At 40.7% G+C, this 22,843-nt stretch overlaps 1 protein-coding gene across 7 annotated transcripts in view; it reads right to left on the reverse strand.

The window, feature by feature from the left end:
* Positions 1-22,843, reverse strand: part of NYAP2 (neuronal tyrosine-phosphorylated phosphoinositide-3-kinase adaptor 2) — a 267,223-nt gene that overhangs the window by 159,290 nt on the left and 85,090 nt on the right. Inside the window, exon 1 of one of the 7 annotated variants that reach the window (XM_058702980.1) lies at positions 15,845-16,119. The exons of the other annotated variants lie outside the window; for them this stretch is intronic. Within the exon in view, the coding sequence (XP_058558963.1) occupies positions 15,845-15,882 (38 nt within the window). The 5' untranslated portion in view covers positions 15,883-16,119. Of the gene's footprint in view, positions 1-15,844; positions 16,120-22,843 lie in introns of those variants that run through there. 7 annotated transcript variants of the gene reach the window in all.

The raw sequence follows: 22,843 nt of genomic DNA on the forward strand, positions 1-22,843 counted from the left end.
TGAAGTCATCCAACAACCAATGGCCCAGTGGTTATTATGGGGAATTTGTATTTTCTGTTCCTGTGATTCTGGGCTCTACAGGGTTAGAGATTCTGTTCTCCAAAGGAGGCACACTCTTTCTAGAAGACACAGGAAGGGTTCCATTGAGCAACAAGCCATAACTGCTTCCTGGGTAACTTGAACTCCCTTTGTAGTAGCCAGTAGGCCAGAAGACACGTCTCCATTGTGGAACAGGTCTTACACCTGGATCGGCAGGAGGTGGCAGGGCTGCTGCCACATTATGGGGCAGAATGAAAAATGTGTGGAACCCCTTTTGGTATTCCCTTGCCCAATCATGATTTTGAAGTGCAGTCCCATGCAGCAACCCTGGCCCAAGAAGGGTTTGGTTACCAGGGGTTCAGATGTCTCATGGGAAGGACTAGGCTCACCAAGTAAGCCACTGAGCCCAGGAGAAGTGTTAGCTGAGGGTGATAATGAGGTGAATTCAGAATAAATGGTGGAGGGAACAGAAAATGAGTATCACTTGCAACCCCCATATGAACTGCTATGGTGAGGGCTATAGTTTATTGCTCTAACTGTTCCTTTGTAAGTTTCCCCTCAGGAAAAGGAAGAGTCCTAAGGAAGAAGTCCTAAGAAGTCCTAAGGAAGCCATGAAACAGCTGTTTTCCAAACCTGTAGGAGAACTTCTGCTGAGGGCAAAGGGTGAATGTGGCTTAGATCTTCTTCAAGAGAAACTTCTCCAAGGACAGCAGCTGTTGGCCACCAGCTTTGTACAAGGTCATCAGATCTGGGGAAGTATTTTAGTCAAGGTCACTCTGTCCCTGGAAAGCTCCTGGCCAAGAGCTGAGCATGATGTGATTTGGGGCCTGGCTGTTTCTACCCCATGTGGGGGTCCTCTCTGGGTGGTCTTGGGGTCTGAGCTCCCCTATTGGCTGGCTGAGAATTTCCCATAGCTACACTGTAGTGGGAGGTTCTTCCCCTCCCACTCCTCCTCCTTTAGCAGATGTCATACTGCATTGTGACCCAGAGGCCAGCCCTGCCTATTCCTGCTCCCTTCCCATCATCCCAGGCTTCTTTCTCAATACATCTCTCACACTTCTAGCCCCATCTAGCTTGGTGCCTGCTTTGGAGAGGGCATTAACTGACTTATGTGGGAATACTCATGCAACCAATGAAATTCAGAAGCCAAAGAAGAGGGAAGGGAAAGCCTAAAAATGAATGTGAGACCCCAGAAATAATAAATGCTTGTGAAAATAGGGCAATCTCTTGCTTCATTTCAATGGTGGTTGGGGAGGTAGGACCATCTCCACTGTAGGAATACTTGGCTGGAAGTGAAAGTAATGTGAGCTAAAGAAAGCAGAGTCTTTTTGCAATAAGACTGTAACACTCAAGATAGATGAAGCCTGACACATCTCATGTTACAAAAATAAAAATAAGTTTCATAATCCTGAATTTAAGCAAGTATGCTTTTTCTTACACAATGAAGACAATGCTGCAAGATCTAGTTGTAGGTTACTTTTTTTCCAATAGAAAACAAAGCAAAGCAAAAGTATTGCTTGAATCAAGGGAGGTCATTTTCCCGGAAGTAATTGATAAAATATTTACAAACTTTTCCCCCAACCAAGTTATTGGCTAATGCATAGGCCTGGACATGTGTGCTCTGGAGCCACTGAGTTGTGGGCTCCCTCCCCAGTGCCATCATTTACAAACCAAACAATAGTAGCTATTGATCCCTAACCCCGTTTCCCTATCTGTTAAATAATAATCCTGTCCTCACGGATCGTTACCAAGTTTACCTGAGATACTGTACATGAAGCTCTTAGGCCAGAGTCTGACTTAAAATATGCACTTAATTATTTTGGCTTTAGAAGTCTTACTTTTAAATCCTGTCCTCCTTGGGGCGCCTGGGTGGCGCAGTCGGTTAAGCGTCCGACTTCAGCCAGGTCACGATCTCGCGGTCCGTGAGTTCGAGCCCCGCGTCAGCTCTGGGCTGATGGCTCGGAGCCTGGAGCCTGTTTCCGATTCTGTGTCTCCCTCTCTCTCTGCCCCTCCCCCGTTCATGCTCTGTCTCTCTCTGTCCCAAAAAATGAATAAAAAACGTTGAAAAAAAAAAATTTAAATCCTGTCCTCCTGAATTTGGTTTGTAGAATCATCATGCACCTGGTAAGACTGTTTTTAAAGAATACCATAAGACATCATGTAGCTTCAAGAAACTGCACGCAAAGTCAAAGCAAAATCTTGCATTCAACTCAAGGTATCAGGATAATCTAGACAAATATAGTCGTCACGTTCTCTTAACTTCCTTCAACAGTTGCTTCTGTTTTTCAAAGCACCTGTTGATTGCGACAGACAAAGGTACAAAACAAGAACTTCAAAACTGCTTTGACAATGCTATTCAACAGAGATTGTTACTTGTCTTGCTGTCTTCTTGAAAATCCATCAGCATTAATGTTTTGTGTCTCCTTCTGAGAACTGTCACCTTTCAGAGATGAAAACACAACCCTAGAAAAGGGTGAGCTAGCAAGGTGAGATGTCAGCTCTCAAAGTGACAGAGGTATTTGCTTCTCTGTGTGATGTTGAAGCCAACATGCCAATATTTCATAGCAGAGCCTTCCTTGAGAACCAATGGAAAAAAACAGTATCACATTCCACCCATTCATCCGTCTATGTCCTCTTTCAAGCAAACTGAAGGATCACCCAAGAGTTTGTTGCTTGGATTTTTTTTTTTTTTCCTGGAACCATTCTGTAGAGTTGAGCTCAGAAATTCATGTTTGACACAGATGCATCATCTAGTATTTCTCTACCTTCACAAACTTCTGAACCACCTGGAATTTTCTATGTTGATTCTTCAAGATGTATTTATCTGGTACCAGAAAAGGGGCACATTCAGCCATGAAGTAAATGGGGGGAAACCTGAAAGGAGAATGAAGGCCACTGCTGCAAAGGAGATGATAAAATTTGCCAGTGGGCAAGTTGACTGCCATCATCCGCTAATTACTCAAATCTTTCATGTCAGGCATTGTAGAAGAAAATTAATATTTGGACTTCATTCATTAATATTATGACTTTAAAAGTTTGCATTTGATGTCGCTTCCCTTTTGCCTTCTCTTCAGATACACAAGGCTAAATGCCCATAACCTTGTGCTGCTTGCCGTACCAAAGTGACTCCTGCCTCAGAACTTGATCCTTTTCCCCTTCAACATTGGCCTCTTCTGAGTATCATTTCCAGCTAAAGTAATCTATGTGCAAGAAAAGTTGGCCATAAAATAGACCAAGAGGTTAGTGTGTTACACCTTTTTCTATTTTGACAGGTAATATGCCTCAACCAAATGTCAGACTTTGAAAGGCATCATTAATTATATTTGCCTCCATTTTTGGCAGATGGAACTCATCTCAAGCCCCTTGGGCCTTTAGGACTACAAGGGACTGTTCGCATTCACTCACCCTGAGCTTTGTGAGGGCAGGTATCTTGTCTTCTTGCTCCTTGCTGTAGTCACTAGCACATCGTAAGTGCTCAAACACGTGTTTTATGAAGGAACAATGAACCAAGGAAGTAAGTCCTCTGTGAGGATAGTCAGATCGAGGGCTTAGTTAGGGAGCTTGGTAGAGTTTTGTCATCTGTGCTTCCCAGGGAACCATTCTCCCTACTCCTGACGATGGAAAATTCCTGGGTGGGGACCAGTCCTCTTTACTCAGACCCAGCCAATCCACCACCAGATCCCTGTGGCCACGAAGATTGTTGTAGGGACTGACAAATGCCTCAGGTAGGTCCAACCAGAGGAAATCCTGGGCACTGTGTGCAAGCTCAGAAGCCCCTCATCCCTCTTGCCACCATGAAGGGAGATTAGTTGGACCAGGTCCGTGGCATTGTAGAAGACCTGGATCGGGTTATGCCCGCAGCTAGGTCAACCCTAAAACCCTTCAGTTATATGGTCCACTAAATTCCGTTGTGTCAAAGGCAATAATAGTTGGATTTGCTGACACATGCTTTGGAAAAAGTCCAAAGTGAACCAGTTACTAAATAAATGCTATTGACTAACTTATGTCAGAAAATGCAGTCGATGCCATCGGGAGCAGGAAATGAATGTATTGTACTTATTTCTTGCTTGTAAATATTCTTCCTACTTAACACTACAAGTGGGAGTAATAAACTATCTTGTATGTTTGCCCCATATGTATATATATATTTTTTCAATCACGCAGTATACTTTGATGCGGAAACTTGGCTCCAGTAAAATTAAACTGTGTTCATATTTTCTTTCAAATTGTTCACTCACCATTGCCCTTAATGTCTTCTCTGAGTCTCAGTTGCTCATTCGAAGCTGTAAGCTATGCATTTCTTGCCTTAAGCTCTAACATTTATTCTCAGCACTTCATGTCCTCAGTGATACCTAATTTCTACTTTTGTGCCCCTAATATCTTAACTCTCTTAGATTTTTTTTCAGACATTAACTTCTTGTGTCTGGCTATTTATTGACACTTCTTGGATCTTAAGGCCAAGTGTTAAAAATGGTATCTTTACACACTTGTTTTGTCAACTGCTATGGTGAACGGTTATGGAAAAGCAAAACAAAACAGAATAAAACAGAAAAGAAACGAAAAAAAAAAACTGCCCCAAAGAGATAACACGCAATTTCCATTAGCTCCAGATGTTATACTTAAAGTTGATATTCTTAAGCATCTAATCTGTTATTTCTCCTTGCTAGAATATTTCAGCACTGCCCCAAATTTGATACTTCAGAAAGAGTATGACATATCTAATCAACCAGTGACTAATTTTCTCATTTTAGGTAGGAGGCACATGTTTTCTGAGCCTCAATTACCTTTATCTTCATAATGATAGAAGTACTTTCCAGGGTCGTTGTAAGAAATTAAAAGAAGATTAAAAATTTCAAAGTCACCTAGCAATGTGGCCAGTACAAATGGAAGCTGGACAAACATTAATTTACCAGGCAACTCCGTATCACTTTTTGTCTCTCGGTACCCAACTATAAAATAAACATCTTAATGATCAGTTTCCAGCCCACAGCACCATAAAGGAATATCAATACAATTTGCTTATTTCCATAAGTGGACTTTGACAGTGATTGACGTACGACATACCTCCAAATCCAGAAAAAAAAATTGCTCCAAAGTAAAGAAAAAGAGCAAAAATAATTCATTTTTTTTCTGTCATAATTATTGGTTGAGTACAATATAGAGTTTGGCAAATCTACTGAATACATTTACGGTTATTATGTCAAACTTCATAATATTTAAAATTTTTATGAAAGTTAGGGTTCAGGGCAATCATGGCTAGGGAGTTATGCTTGAAAAAAATGTAACTTTTTTTAAATCTTTTTAATTTGAGAGAGAGAGAGAGAGAGAGCACAAGTGGCAGAAGGGCAGAGAGGCAGACACAAAATCTGAAGCAAGCTCCAGGTTCTGAGCGGTCAGCACAAAACCCAGCATGGAACTTGAAATCATGAACCCTGAGATCATGACCTGAGCCAAAGTCGGATGCTCAACCAACTGAGCCACCCAGGTGCCCCACAAATGTAACATTTTTAATCACAAAGTACTTATTGTCAATAGTTTGAGGTTGATCATGCTATGATTCACTTGATGCTTATTCATAACAATAAAATCCAAGATATAATAATAAATTAATAATTAATAATTTAAAAATAATAAAAGTAAAGGAAGTGTGAGCAGGGAATAGAGATTGTTAACCTTTATCAAAGTTATATGCTTATTAAAGAGTAGGCATAGAACATTCTACAGAGCATCTTTCAGAGACTTATTTTTACTAAGACATGACAACTGCTTTTAAGATTAACATATGTTATTATCTATGGCACTATGGAATTTAAAATTAAAATATTTCCTATGTCTGTACATAAATAAGATTTCTCTGCTTCTTAAAGTGTCATGGCTTGAAGAAAAGAGGGTATAGGGAAAATTCAAATCAAATCATGATATTCAGATTCAACTTAGAACATAGTTTACAGAACTTCACATCGTGGGAGATCTTTTCCAAAAATTCAACCAAAGACGGGGAGGTTCTAGAAAATATATTTTATTTGTGTCTTCAAAACTGACATAAGCTTTGAATGCGGTTTGAGAACATGCCAAATTTTTACAAATGAGTTTAGCTAACCATATGTGGCTCATTTTTTCCAACCTAGAAGTGGAAACTAGAAATACAGAATGTTAACATTTAATGGCCTTGAACCTCCTCAGCAGACAAGGCTAACTTAAGGCCAGTTTAAAGTATAATATGGGTATGGCTTTCTCAAAGGTATAATTTTTACAGAGGAAGAAACAACTCTATGTTGAGGCATTTAATTCATTTACTCACTATTTATTCAAAAAGTATCCAAGGACTTACTTTCTGGCCGTGACCAAAGCCCAGGGGTCAGTATCCTCAGGGAACCACAGGCTATTGAACCAGCATGATTTCAGCACCATGTGGTTGGATGTGCCCTTAGAGGAAGTACAGAGCAGGTGGAATGGAAGAACGAGTCGTGAGGTCCTGACCACGACCAAGGGGCTGGGAAGTCCCATGGAGGAAGTGGCTTTTCAGCTGATACAGAGCACGAGTAAAACTTAATCAGAAAAGGGAGAGAAGTGGGGAGAAGAGAATTTGTGTGTTGACCGTGAGGATCTAGAGAAACCAAAAAATTATAGAGGTATTTGGGCAGAACTTGATCGAACCTGTTTGTTTTGTATTCCCAAAGGCTAGAATGACGCCTGGCTCAAAGAGGTCACCCAATAAATATTTATTAAATGAATGAATGCAGAAATATATGATTGGAAAAGTTCAAGAGTAACTCCTGGGTTTCTTAACCACCCGGATGGATGATAATGTTTTTCTTTTCTTTTTCTTTTTTTTTTAACGTTTATTCATTTTTTGAGAGACAGAGAGAGACAGAGCGTGAGTGAGGGAGGAGCAGAGAGAGGGGGAGACACAGAATCCAAAGCAGGCTCCAGGCTCAGAACTGAGAGCACAGAGCCCGATGCGGGGCTCGAACTCACAAACCGTGAGATCATGACCTGAGCCGAAGTCAGGTGCTCAACCTACTGAGCCATCCAGGCGCCCAGGATGATAATGTTGTTCAATGACAGTCTGCACTATTTCCCATATAGTCTCCATTTTCTTAATTTATGATAAAGGAGGAAGGAAAAATCTGTGAGTCCTCAAACATTATTAATTCCTGTCCTTGTTAGAAGAGTTAATAATTTGAATTCAAGGATCAACTTAATCCCCTCTTCTCCGTCTCCACTGTCCTGCTTTGGTTTAGATGCTCGTCATTTCTGGGCTCAATTAATGCAATGGCTTCTTAGCTGATCTTTTTTTTTTTTTTTTCCACATTGCTGCCAGATTATCCTTGTAAATGCAGATTTGTTCATGTCACTCCCTAAATTAAAACTCCCTGATGGCTTTTCCATTTCTTCGGACTAAAAATGTGCAATTTCATATAACACTCAAGGTCTTTCAAATATTCAGATCTTATGCTAAGTCTCAACTGCGCCATTGTCCCTCCTTGATTTTAAGATTATCCTGATATAACATGTTCCCACCTTCACTTTGTTCCAGATTGTTGACTCAAAGGTAAAGTTCAAGACCAACCACATGTCAAGTGTGGCAATGAGTCTTGAGGAGACAGACAGGTTACATCATGACCCCGGGCAGCAGTCACGCTGCTCTGTCTTCCTGAACTTCTTCCTTTGGCTAAATCATGTTTTAAATCTAATTCAGATATAGTAGTCTCTTCGAAGGAGGCTCCCATTATCAGCCAGGCTTTATCAAAGTTGAACTCAATTACCTCCCGTCTGGGCTGTCAAGGGGTTCTGTGCTTCTCCATATCAGAGCCCTTCCTTTATGGCACTCTACAGTTGTCATCTGTGAGTGGACCTCCTCTATTGGTCTGTGAGCCCCTTGAGGGACAGACCATCAACTATTTCCAAAAAGAAGAAAGTAGGTAGGGATAATGGAAGGGAGGGAAAGATATGACTCATGAAATATTGTTTGATATTTTCGGGAACCTTCTCTTCTTTAATTTTTTTGGCTTAGGATTCCCCAACCATTATTGGAAGGATAAAAGCTGAAATGACACTATGAGACTCAGGTAAGATTATCCAAGAAGTATTTTCACTGTTAAAACAAAATGGAAGCGGGGCGCCTGGGTGGCTTGGTCAGTTAAGTGTCCGACTTCGGCTCAGGTCATGATCTCACGGTCCGTGAGTTCCAGCCCGCGTCAGGCTCTGTGCTGACAGCTCAGAGCCTGGAGCCTGTTTCGGATTCTGTGTCTCCCTCTCTCTCTGCCCATCCCCCCCCCCCCCCCCCGTTCATGCTCTGTCTCTCTCTGTCTCAAAAATAAATAAACGTTTAAAAAAATTTTTTTAAATAAAAAAAAAACAAAATGGAGGCTCTCAATAGCTACCTGTCATATTGTTTGTAGATAATTTTTATTTTATTTAACAGATCCATGGGTTAGATTGGATTCTTCTTTAACTTTGTAAAACATATTGATTAACAGCCATAGCATTCTAAATACCCATAGTCAACAGGCCAAGCTCTCTGGCATGTCCACACACGTATGTTCTAGAGACTAAATTGTAACTGTGTGCTTCTGAGAATTAGTTATGTTTGCTGTCAATCCTGCTTATGTCTACTGTGCTTTGGGCCATAGCTATATAGTTTTAAATATTATATAAACCAAAGAATATGAGTGTGAATAATTAGTGAGAATTTCCCTAGGAACTCTGTTGAAAAACTCTGTTGACTGCTTCAAAGATTCTCAATAAAAGGAGACTTAATAAAAAAAAAAAAAAAAAAAAAGGTCTACATGGATGACATGAGATTAAGGTAAATCTGTGAAATCTAAAAGGACTCTGAATTGTGCTTGTTTTCCCAAATGTCTTGAAATTCTGGCACTGCTTTTAAGAAACTGAAGCCACATTAAAAAGGGAAAACTAATGAGCACATATTAAGCACGAAGTTTTTATAGAAGCGGAATCGGGGAAAATATACACAAGCGAATGACTCTGTTGCAAAATTTGGTGAACGATGTGTATTGACAACCTTGAATTTTAAAAAGTTTTGTATGTGCAGGGCACCTGGGCGGCTCAGTTGGTTATGCGTCCGACTTCGGCTCAGGTCATGTTCTTGAGGTTCGTGGGTTCAAGCCCCATGTCAGGCTCTGTGGTGACAGCTCAGGGCCTGGAACCTGCTTCAGATTCTGTGTCACCCTCTTTCTCTGCCCCTACCCCACTGGGACTCTGTCTCTCTCTCTCTCTCAAAAATAAATAAACATTAAAAAAAATGTTTTTAAGTGTTGTATGTGCTTATGTGTTTCTCTTCTTGATATTTCTCTATTTTTTTACTTTTGTTCAATCAAGTCTCAATTATATTAGATCTTCTATATTCATATTCTACAAATAAATCCGCTAGCAAAGAACCTGGCATATAGTAGATAGTAGAGGCACAGTAAGTCTCAAAAAATGTTGGTTTCATTGCTCCGTCCTTCCCCTAATATTATGCAAGACTTAAAGATAATTGATTCAAAGGAAGTTACTTTAGAAATAACCATTCTAAAACATCAAATTTTCCTTGATATATACTATTGCATACAGCCCCCAAAAATAATGCAGAATATTAATTCACTCGTGGAAAATTTTCAAGCCATTACATTTTTAAGTCACTTTGGAAATGGACCCTGGAAGGAGAGCACATTTTCTTAGTGGTGATAGTGTGCAAAACAAGGTTCTCAGTTCAGGAAAGAGCCAGACAACTCAGGAAAAGCAGCAGATTCCATGCTCTTCAGTACTATTTCAATATATTTTCTCTTCTGAGAAGTGACATATCAGTAGCTGGGAAACTACGGAATTTCCCAGACTAGATCATTACCTGTGTCGCTACATTAGAATCTGACATCATCATTGAAAGCTGCTGATAATGTATGCAAAAATAGGAAAATTTATACCCCATTTTGTAGAGCCTATATTATCCATGATATTGGCATAAAGGGATTGATATAGCCCAAAGTTACTAGACATGCATTTCACAGCCAGAAAAATGAGTTTTCCTTGAATCTGTAAAACTTCCAAGGCCATAGTCACTCATTCATTTACCTTCTAGAAGAGAGACGATAAGATTTGCCAAGCCAAAGGAGAAGACTGTAATAGGAAAGCTTTAATGTCAGTTCTATCTCAAATGTGAGGCATTCACCCCTCACAAAGATTTGTAGTATGCGCCTCTCTTGAAAATGGCATCTTAAAATTCAATGGAATGATGCTCTACATTTCTTGAATAAAAGATCTCAAAACCTTTGTGGAAAGTACTATAGATGCAGAGTATTTGAGCACAGTGAAATGTCACTTGCAACATAGTCTGCTCCGTTCCCAGAAAAAGTTTGTAGTTTCAACAGAGTTACGGGGTGACAGAGGAAAATTTCCTTTGGAAAGATCAGGAAACTCTAGACATGCCTGTACAGAACAGTGCTGGAAATGATCTCTCAATGCGTAAAAATACAGAGTTCTCGCATCTTCTGTATCAGGCCAACAATCACCCAATGTCTTTCTAGATAGTATTTTCAGATTATCTGAATTCAACTTAAAGTCACCCTTTTTAAGAGTGAGGGTGGCGCTACATTCACCCATGGTGTACACCTCATCGTGACTCTTTCAAAGTTTTAAGACCCCCTGGTTTTGGTAAATCGCAGCCCAGGCCCTCAGCAGAGCACCCGCAGGTCTGTTTCACTGAGAAGAGTTTGCCCCCTAATGGGAGACTCCTTTGTCTTTCTCTCCAACGTTGAAGTTCTCCACATCGTGAACTGTGTCCTTTCTCTGGTGTCTTGACTCAATCTCCCTCAGTAGAATTTTTCAATATAATATGCTAATTCCATAATCTCAGAGATTTTCCTTTTTGGGTGTTCAGATTCTTCTTTATCCCTTTACAGCTGTTTTCACTCTTCTTGAGCACAACTTCTTTTTGGAATGTCCCGTTGTTGTTGTTGTTGTTATTTGGCTTCCCTGCCATCATTCTTTTTTACTTTTCATCATTTTCATTGCTCCTACTTAGTATCTTCACTGACTTACTACGCCTCATGCTTCAGTACAAGTCAAGGTCCTGTTTTCCTTATTTCTCCTTTTTCCGACAAAAGAAATAGCATTTTTAAAGACTTGAATGCTCTTTATTTATATGATTTCGAATTTAATATTCCACTGTCTCTTGTAGCCTGAGACATATATTTGCTCTCCCTCTACAATGCTGGATATTTCCAAATGGATATTTCTTTGACACTCAAGGTCAATGTGAGCTCAGCATCATTTCCCTGTTCCTTCTATTGATACTTAGTCCTCTATAGGATCATCAGTCTATCAGTCACAGAGAACTAAACCTTCCAAACAATTTGACACCTAGTTTCTTCTTATATGGGTACATTCGAATGGTCAACAAATCCTTCCTCTTCTCCTTGGATTTCCTATTTTCCAAACCATCTGCAAGGTTCATATTAACTTTCAGGATTGACCACTAAGTGATACTCTTAATTGGATTCTCTATCTCAGTTTTCCCGAATACTAATCATTAACCTGAAAAAATAGTTATAAAAAAGAAATAGGATCACCTCACTTCGTTTCTCTAGAAATATGCAAAACAGAGTCCATTTCCTCTGTAAGGCAATTCAGGCTTTGCATGATCTGGCCCGACCTCCTTTCCAATTTTCTATCATCCGCTCACATAGTTCTCTCTCCTGGGAGCCTTTCCTTTCCAAACTACATTTCCATTTGAAAAAAGTCATAATAGGGGTGCCTGGGCGGCTCAGTCAGTTAAGCAACTGACTTCGGCTCAGGTCATGCTCTCGCAGTTCGTGAGTTCGAGCCCCGCGTGGGGCTCTGTGCTGACATTCAGAGCCTAGAGCCCATTTTGGATTCTGTGTCTCCCTCTCTCTCTGCCCCTTCCCCGCTCACGCTCTGTCTCTCTTTCCTTCAAAAATAAATAAACATTAAAAAAAATTATAAGAAAAAAGTCATAATAAATTTCAAGTCCATCAGGGTCTAACCTGAATGTTGTGTCTTCCCTGAATATCATCCTTTCATCAACATGCTCTCTCTCCTTAGCTTGAATTTCTTTGGTATTACTTGTCACTTTCTGCCTTACATTATAGCCATTATATACAAACATGAGACTCTGGAATTTTTGAGGTTGGGGATCAAACTTTGTTCATTCCTTTATATCCTATGGCATGTGGTATGCTTTTTTGAGCATAAAAAAGGAATGGGTTAATATTGAAGGATTTAAATTAAATTCACTCATTAATTAAAAGAAAAATGTTGTTAATTATATTCATGCATTATTTACAGGTGTATTAAAGTGTTACAACTATCTAGAACCTTTGCTTCACTAAAATAAGTCTGGCAGACCAATTTTTTTTTTTTTAGTGGAAGTTTGGTTTGGAAAGAAGTGAGTAGATAAAGTGAAACAGAGAGAATAAGAACATTATGTTGTCCAGAAATTCCCAACTCCTAAAGAGAACTGAACTCAAGATCCACAACTGAATAGTCAAACCACTTTTTTTTTCCAGGAAGTACCTACGAAGTGGGGAAAAAATTTTATAAGCTATGCATCTGCAGAGAAGGGCACTATAGATTACACACACATTCACACACACACACACACACACACACACACACACACTGACATACTCGGATACACACACACATAGTGCACACACATGCTTTTGCCAATCTTTTTTGGAAATTTTGTTTTGGGCTCTGCTCTTAAATCATCATGCGACCACTAGGGAATTCATTTCCAAATAGAGTCAGTCACTTTTCAAACGGGGTAGTAATACCTTAACCCAACAATCCCTCAGTATATTTGTGGCATTCCAGTGAGAATGTAAAACAAGGTCAGGTTATATTCATAAAGTGTTTTTTCCTGTTTGACAACAAAAATCATTTCACAAACCTTTCTATAGAATATACCACCTCTGCAAACTGGTAAAGCTGAGAACTGCACTCCTTGGTATTTTTAAAGTCCATTAAAAAAAATGCCTGCAGTTCTAAAAACCAACCTTCCATCCCTCATTCATAGAATCAATGTGACATGTAAATGTGAATCACTAGAGACGCTACTTAAGAACCAAATACTCATTCATGGATGCATTAGTTGCTCTAAATGGAGTAGCCAACGTGCGGTCTTTATCCCCAACAGGTTGTACATCCACTTAATGCACCCAAATGTAATAAGGTGATAGACTGAAAGACAGATGCTACGGATGGCCTACACAGAGGCCAGAAGCTTGGCTCCCTATTTTCTAGAATGACTTTCCGGGAACAAGTCACTTTCCCTGATTGGTTTCCTTCAGACAAAATAATTGAATCTAATGCTCTGTGTCAACGCAAGCACTTGGATTATTTGCTTTATGGTGCACCCCTTAGGGGCTTCAGGGTCCGGTGTTAAAATTCGCCTTTGATCAGGCCTCATCCTCTCTTACACATCTTTATTCATAACAAATTGGAAGCTATTATCACAACATATTAGCAACAGTTTTAATGCCCACGGTGCATCTTCAAATAAAAAGAAACAATTTCCTCATGATAATGGATGCAGTATCTTAGTTTGCCTCATTATAATATTTATCATCTGTTATTTGTCGCATGTGAGAGCACAATGAGCCGGTGCCTTACCCTAGTGAAAGATACACACCCCCTCAGGGCTTACAGTTTATTGGAGAGCACATTTAAATTCAAGCTCTACCTTATTAAAATAAACCCTTCTATGCACATCCAAGAAGACCAGGGAGATGTGACTTCATGGCTGCCTTATTGAAAAAGGAGTTTCTTATTTACTGAGGAATGGTTCAACTTAAGGAACATAATTAACTTAATGATTCCTTGGCAGAGTTCCCTGCCCCCCACCCTCCATTTGTAACTGTCATTTGCGGGCACCTGTTTCAGTTTTCTCTTAAAGAGTTTGCCTTGAAAAATATTAGGATTTGAATCCAGACTGAAATCACCAAAAGAGATTTCACTGGGTTCATTTCATTTAAAAAATGGGAGATGAAATATTGTAAGTTTTAGATTAAATTGGGAATACATAAGACACAGTGTTAAATATTCACACATTCCCCGACCACTCAATTTCTTGATATCTTCTCCCAAAGATACCTTGTTTCTTCTTATCTCAGCTGCCACTCCTGAGGTCAGACCTGGACCTTTTGATTTCCAATACCTCCGCCCTCTCCATAAAGTCAATGTAAACATCTGCATTATTGACTACCAACATCTATCTTTCTGGCTCACTACCTCTGCTTGGCTAAGCTCAAGTCCTCTTTGTCATTTATTTGGCAACTCCTATCCACCGGGTTTTGCAATTTTCTCCGTATTCCTCCTCAATTGCTGAAAAGATTGCCTTGCTGTATACAGCTTAAGTTCATTATTATCACTCCCCAGCACATACCCTCAACGCCCTCATCCCTGTACTTCAGTGTTAATGTGAAAAGCGCGGGTCGGTCAAATGTGGCGTCATGGTCAGTTGGTTCAGGGGCATGGCAGACAAGGTCGTCATCATCACATGCACAAGCGACCCCATGCAACCACCAGGTTTGGTGAGTAGCCTCCTCCCATCTCTTTGCCATAACATTACTAGGTCAGCCTACTGAAGGCCCATTTAAGGGGACGCCCCCTTGCTCCAATGCCCACAGCTGCATTTGATTCAAAAATATGTTATAATGTGACAACGCCAAACATATTCAACCTTATTTTCTGCTTCTATACTCACCAATATCCATTCTCATCCGATGCCCTCCACCAAAATACAGACACCTGATTAGTGAATCTATATCCAGTTAATTCATTAAACCCATTAATTCTTGAAGACCTGTTTGACACAGGCAGAGTGCTAGGTCCTAGTCGTTCAACAGAGAACATATTTATCTTTCCCAAAGTGGGAGCTGGGTGATCAGGATGGATACCACGAAGAGAGCAGTGATGTGAAAGAGAAAAAGAAAAGAAACCTCCTTCAGATGGCATCGAGTGACTAATTCATTCTTCTGGTGAAAGCTACCCTTCCCATTTCTTCTAATCCTACCTGTTCTTTAAAACCCAGCTCCAATTCATTCCCCAGTACCATTCAATCCAATCCCCCTGATAGCTGATTTCTCTAAGCTTCTCTAGTTCTTATGCCAGCAGAAGTGCAGAGAAGATAGACTTTATTCTTCTAATTCATTTCATAGTTTCAATGTTTTGTTCTCCACTAAGGTAAAGGTTCCTAAAGTGAGGTGGGGACCAGTGCCGTTTCGTAGGTTTGTTTTTAACAGTCTTCATGAAGTCTTGAACATGTGGGAGATCTCTTTTCAGAAAAACTGTCTTATTAATGTTTCCTTCTAAATTATCGAAATAAGCACAGGTAAACATTTTACCACGGAGAGTTACATAAGCACCATTAATTGAATTCTGTGTGATGAGCAAAGGCAGTGCTTTGAGTTTTTTGGGCCACATTTAGTGAGTTTAGATAAAGCTAATGCATTGTTTTTGGTGGGTATTATGAGTTTTTCCTAACAATGGTAGAAGAAACGCAGTCATAACAAGTTCCGTAGTTTTCTCTTGTGTTACATTTAAACTTTGGTAAAATCCAGGCAAACAAGACTCTTCCATAAGGATAGAGGTACAAATGCAATTGCATTGTGCACACCAGCTCTCTAAACAGAAATCGGTGTTTTCCACCACATCTTCCCACCCCACCTCAACCCTGAAAGCATCATTAGCAGGAATGGTAAATAATAGTAAACAACATCCCCTTAGACAGTACCACCAAGTTCAGAACACAAAACAAAACAAGACCGCACAACCGTACCTTGACAGATACATGTGGAAAGCCTGTTTGCAAATCATTTCTTCCAAACCTCTTTTACCCTCCGTAGGACCCAGTTTTCTGGAAGGAATGGAATGTCGTATCTTGATATCTGATATCTTCCTTCATAAGACACAAGCAGGCTCTGGAGCAGAAACGAATGGCTAATTGGGGGCAAGAAGGTGAATCCAGAAGAACTGGTCACCTCAAAGTAAAGCATTAGTGACTGAACTTGCACAACGGGCAGGGTTTGATGTGACTGAATGCATGATGGCGACTGAGTCATTCTTGCCTTTTGAAGTCATCCTTAAAATCAAGCGAACTAACACTTCCCGTTTCCCTTCAGAGATACAGAGACTATTCACAGTAAATCAGGTGACAGAAACTTTGGTTCACATCCAGTTTTGTGGGGAGACACAGTCATTGAGTAATTTGTCTAGCTCAATGAAAGTCAGTGATCTATGTGTCACATTCCCTCACATGAGGGGAACTGCCAGTGTTCCCACCAACTTGGATTTATAAATCATTTGGTTTTTTTTTTCCTTAGGAGCACTGAGTATCGTCATACATGCCTTATGATGTGTTTCTACACACATACCCCCATTTTACAAATTAAATAACTGGATAACGAGGAACACAAACGAAAGAGAAGAGTCGGAGGCAAGATCACAGAGGCACCTGGAAGCATGGGCTCGATTCTCAGCCATTGTTAAGGGCTTGCTCTGAGTGGCTTGAGAAATGATAGGGAGTTTTCTCCTTACGTGCTGTGCTGGTGTGAGATAAATGTGACTATAAGCAGATGTCACTCTGAAGCTCCAAGTTCATGGCTCTACAACAACCCGAGCTTTTTCCTGAAACCGGGAATAGTGTCCTCACTCTACCAATATATTTTTGGGGAATGCATCTTAAACACACGTTTTAAAAAACAGAAAAGTTGTTATAAATGCGCACTTATTTCAGCAGTCCCTACTTTACTCTGCACCAAGCAAACGGACAGGATACCTCGTGCAAGTAACATCTAAATTAATCAGTCTTTTATATTTATGCAAAATACCTGTATTCCTCAAATGATATGTGTACCACAATGTCCTTGTGAATACACAGTATCGTGTGATTGGACCCATTTTATCAATGAAAGAACACACTCTGATTGGTAAATTGACTGGCAGACTCAATTCCAGAATGTTCCACGTCTATGACAATCTGCCTGTTTGTATCATGCCACATGACTTACATTTGAATGGAGGATTAATGACACCAGATAACTACATTTAATGAATTGTCACAGTGTATGGACTAAATTACTCATAATAATAATAATGATAGCAATAACAAAATTATAACCATCTATGTTTAAGACACTATCTTGTATATGAACTATCTCCATACACCCATATGAATTAGGAACTATAATAGTCCCCATTTTGCAGATGGAAAGATGAACTTTAAGAAGCCTAAGTAACTTGTCCAAGGTCTCACAGCTTGAAATTAAGTTGGTTTTGAACCAGGCCTGCCTATCCCCAGAGCTTTTGCATAGTCTTAAAATGTATGGGACATGGGGAATTTTTTAAAGAAAAAAATTCCAAAAATAGTGTCTTAGAATATAGATATGCTGGACAAGATGGCCTCGTTCAAACAGGCTTGCCTCTCATGGCCCTGACATAGATGTTTCTTACAATCAACAAGCAGAGAGATAGTCACTGTGAGCTGTGAGCACCATAGGGACTTTGTTATCCTATGACCCACCAGTCCCAGGTACCATGGACCAGCCAACACATGATAGGAACATGAACCTTCTCCTGGCCTTAACTACTCAGGGACACACTCTGACATTTATCTGCTCCATACAGGCCCCAGAATCAACCCACATCCTTTTGGTCCACACCAATACCTTCTCCACTGTTTCTGTCTATTCCTGTTCCACAGCCAGATGGGACACAGCTTTCCCAATTTTTACTACCTGATAATGTGCAGACAATGTATACTAAAAATAAAGTAAGTGATTAAATCATGAGCTCTTAGAGCCTGGAGAACTCTTTTATTGCTTTAGAGGAAGTGATATAGAATCTATGACTTTTATAGAGAAGAAAAGCCTTTCTGAGACCATACTCAACTGGAAATGTCACCTGCCCAAAGTTGAGACTCTAAGCATCTCTCATGACTTGAAACATCACTAACTGCAGAGTAAAGAACCCCAGCCCAACCCACTGGAGAGGAGCCATCTGGAGCAGACAGCTTTGCAGTATCCGCATTGGAGGAGGAGGAAATTTACAAAGTCCCTACCAAAGATAAATAATTGTAATAAAAACTGTAGAAATACACGGGATGAAGTTGCTATAGTTAAGTCTGAATTTCAAGAAATTGCTGAGAGATTGCACACTCAGACACTTAAACAACTCTGATGTAAAATCCGTAACAAAAGAAATAAAACACTTCAACACAGATGGGCGTGGTGGTGTTCAACACAAAATAAGATTGGTAGGTTGTAGGACCCAGATACCTAAGGAAGCAGATTTGAGTTTAATCAGCAATGGCACATTTCCTTTGACCACAGCCAGCTAGGGAATTCTCTAGCTCTTTAGAGAACAGTTGATTGAAATTTGATTCTTGCATTGTATGTTATAGAATATGTTACTTCTTGCTTATATAATTATGCTACAGGTAACAAATTATATGCAATAATCCTTCTGTAGTGTGGCAATTTTATTTAAACTTTTTTTTTCCCTAAGTCCCGTGTTAAGAACTCTTCAGGCATCTTTAGGAAGGGGTGTTGGATAGACTGGATTGCACTCAAAGACTCTAAGACTCTCATCTTGATTCTCATTCTGTCCCGATCATCTTGTGCATTAACTTGGAACAAGAATAATGTCAAGAAGTGCTGATTAAATAGTGGACCAAATAAATAATCTCACAAAAGTAGTCAAGAGAGTGATGCTCCAGGTAGGCAAACTTGAGATTCAACATCTCTTAACACTGGTCACGTGACTCATTAGGCAAGTTTCCAGATGTATTTAAGGTTGTCTAATAATAAACTTTAGGACAAAGTTTGCCAAGTCCACATTTATGAAAAGACAAAGATATAACAAGATTTCAAACCACATCTTTGTCTTTTCAGTTATCTTTGTCTTTTCAGGGCTCCTGACAGAGTCAACCCTGTGTGAACTTCCCTTTCAGTCTCTGGATTGATAATCTTCGTCTTGGGTTACCTAATCCTTTCAAGCAACAAGGGTTCCTTGGTCTACTGGACATTACTGTTACCCAGAAGGTGCTACTTACAATATTTAATTTACAAAGAAAGTCAGGGAGATGTCCTTACATCTACAAGGAAAATCCCCAATGTTCTGCAAAACTAGTCTTTCCTTTCATTTAGCCACAAACATCCTAGATCACTGCTCTAAAGCATTATTCATGGAGATGCTTTGAAAATTTCTCTTCAAAGGATAATGATTGTGGGTTTCGTGTGCTGCTGCTAAGGGAGCTGAACAAGAGTCTTTATGTTGTAAGTAATCAAAGGGATACCTTTGGGACAACATCGCATGTTGAATAGTATAGAACAGAACAGAATAGAATGGAAATTGAATCTCAGAGCTAGAAGCTGCCCCAACCCCCAGAGTACTTAGTTCTGTGTTTTGTGAAGTGCTCTGACAGATAGAAGCCCCTCTAATGGGCAGTATGTGAATTAAGAGTTTCATAGTCAAGTCATGAAGAACAGACAAGTTAAAGACAGTTCAGCAGGTTTCTTAACTGCAGGTCATGAAGATAAACACCATGCAAATGTGTATTGTGACCGTCCAAGAAGATTTCACAGTTTATAGTTTCCCAAGCTATTTTGCTGGGAATTTCACAGAGCTATGAGCCTCCTCTGGGGAATGGACTTGCAGTTAGTGGTTTTCAAACCCGACTGCACATCGGATCCACCTGAAGACCTGTAAAAAATGGTAGTGTAAGGATTCATCCCCAGAGAGATCTATTATTTGGTCTGGGTCAAGGTCCTGGGCACTGGTATTTAAAAAGCCTTCCAGGGTCTCACGATGGGCAGCAGGGTTGAACCTCCCAATGCTTTCATGACCCCCACAAAAGTTAGGGATTCGAGAACATACCCATTTCATCTCTAAAAGGGACAATACATTATTTATCACACTTTAATAAGAGAGTCGATCAGAAATTAGAAATCCATTGTCTTATTTTATGATTCATTACCAGCTACTGGCAGATGGGACAGCTCATGTTTGAAAGAAAAAGAGGAAGCTCTAATCTGTGAGGAAAACTACTGCAAAAAAAAAAAAAACAAAAACATAGGTATGATGTGGACTTTGGAGTACGTGTGCAGCCGAGTGAGTGAAACTTCTTATTTCAGCCGAGAGTTGGTGTCACTAGTCATTAAATAGTTTTGTAGGTGGGGTTGGGACTGGTCTTGCCCCTGGATTCTTAGCAAAGCTATGCCGGAAACTATTCGTTTCCTTACCTGGATGGTGTACTTCCCTATTTACTGTGTGGTCTTGAGTTACCTGTTAAGGGAAGTCCTTGTTTCAATACTGCTGATAAACTCACACTCAGCAAGCATCATGGTGGAAGTCATTTCATGACAATTGTCTCACGGAGCTCTATAGGCCGTTGTAGAAATTGGCTGAAATATGCCCCAGAAGAGTGTCCCTTAGGAGGTGCACAAAGGGGTCACTCACCTGCCCAGAAAAGTTTGGAAATAAAAGCCTATCCAAAGGATGAAATAAGAATTCCACTAAGTTTCCCTGATGGACTTACAAAGTGAACAGTCCAATTTTTTTTTTCTCAAATTAAATAAACAAAATCTGTTATCTTTTTAAAGGCCACGGATTATCATTCTCCTCCTGGCACTTGTGACTTCATTATGTCTATGCTGCCAAACGTGTTCCTTTTTTCCTACGTAGCAGCAGGATTATGGAATGGAAATCCACAAATTTTGATTTGAATTCTCTGATGGTCAATCGGTATGGGTCAAAAGAAAATTTTCGAGAGAAAAAAGACAGCTTTGTGAATGCTGAGACCGAATCCCTTTTCCCGTCCCGGCGGGCCCTTTCCTCTCCTCTTATACCAAGCATCCTGGGAATGAATGTCAGCTACGCTTCTGCCAATGCTACGAACAGATGTGCCACTGTGCATAAAGGTAGCGGAAGATCTGTTTAAAACACCGCCTATGGAATTGTCCCTGTGGGTGTGATTATAAGGGGGAGATGTTTGGGAGGGTGATGGAGACTAACAGAAAATGACAGCTATAAAAACCTTTCTATGCCTGTGAATAGACAGTACCACCAGAAATACCATAGGTTACCTTAGAAAGTGGGATGAAACCGGTCTATCCAAGCTAACTAAAATTTGTATATAGATCTGTATTCGATCAAGTTGAAAGTTACCTAGGAGAAAGCAGAAAAGAGGCTCTCGGCTCAAGCAGGGGTCAAGGGAAGCTGTGAGGGCCCACTCTGGGCCTCTGTGGTTTGTCCTCTCCCATCATGCCTGGCACCGATATGCGTTAGTGGCCAGGGGCAGGCCACGGTTTACTGACTCCCAGTGCAAAGCAGGGAGTGTGCCAAGATTGTCCTTCCCAGAGAGAGAGGGAAGGTGAGCCAGGCAAAGCCCACTCAGTACCCAGACAGTGTCCAAGAGGATAGGAAGCAGCACAGGCAGAAGTGAGAGGTTGGCCTTAGTTACCAGATGGCACTCCATGATTTTTGTCTATGTGTGGTTTCAGAGGTGCTGGTGACCCCAGTGTTGTCTTTCTCCCATAGTACTGACTAACCCATAGCTGCTAAGGCCTTTCCCACCACAAATTTATAAATGTGGGGATTTCTGGGGAACAGCTGGAACTCAGAGGAGGGAATAGCTATTATCCCGTAATGTTCTTAAAAGGGAGGGCCCAGAGACACCCAACTGTGAAGGGAAAGAGAGGAAGCGAGACAAGTAAATGTCATCCCAGAGCCTGAAGGAGGGTATTGTCTCCATCCAGCTTACCCCGAAGTGGGCTCTGATGGCTTTTTCTTTCTTCTATATTTTAATACAGCCCCAATCGCTTTCAATGAGGATAATGAATTTAGATGAGCGGGGGCTGGAAATAAATCCAGAGGTTGTTTCAAAGGTTACTTATGAGAAGCAGATGTCTCCATGGAGGAAATCAGTGGCATTTGGAAGCAGGGATCATGGGTACCTAATACCATAAGCCCAGCTCAGCAGTGGGCAAGGCTCAGTGCCTGTGCCTGCTTGCTCTCCGGGCTCCTGCACAGCGCCATTTGCACGGGTCTTCAGAGAATTCTCCGTCGCATCAAAGCTCAGAACATTTACCTCCTACAGAACCGCTAATAGCTGGCAGTTTTCTTCTCAGCTCATCTACCACCATAGCTCCCATCCTTGGCTATTCTTTCGAAGTGGGCTGTTGCCGGGAGCATAAAAACATTCAATGCTTTCTTGGCTTCACTAACTAAGTCTCACTCCTGATGGATTTTTCACGCATGGCAACAAAGTTTCTCAAGAATCTGGGTCTCCTCTTTTTACCTGGGTCCTGAAATCACAGCCAGGAGAAGGACGTGTCGCTCAGAAGATGATGGCTCTTCTGCCCAGGGAAGAGTAGGCAGGGAACAGGTGCTCCAAGTAGGCACCATGAGATGGAAAAAGCAAGAAAGAGCAAACCCTACGAGGCATAGGTTCCCAATGGAAGCAGGGACAGTTTTGCTCCCCAAGGAGCATTTGTCAATGTCTGCAGACATTTTTGACTGTCATGACTCCAACAGGGATGGCTCCTGGCATCTAGCAAGTGGAGGCCAGGGATGCTGGTAAACATTCTGCAAGACATAGGACAGCTGGCTCCACAGAGTTATAACTCCACACAGTTATCCAACATGTCCCCCGTGCCATTGCCAGGCACCTACCCTTGGGGCTCCCGAAATTTTGTGAGATGACGACACATCATCACTCTCCTTTTGTGCCCATTCTTCCATCACTTCAGCAATTTGGAAGATATCCATCTTTTCCTTC

The sequence above is a fragment of the Neofelis nebulosa genome, chromosome 2, assembly GCF_028018385.1.
Source record: "Neofelis nebulosa isolate mNeoNeb1 chromosome 2, mNeoNeb1.pri, whole genome shotgun sequence".
NCBI classification, from domain to species: Eukaryota; Metazoa; Chordata; class Mammalia; order Carnivora; family Felidae; genus Neofelis; species Neofelis nebulosa.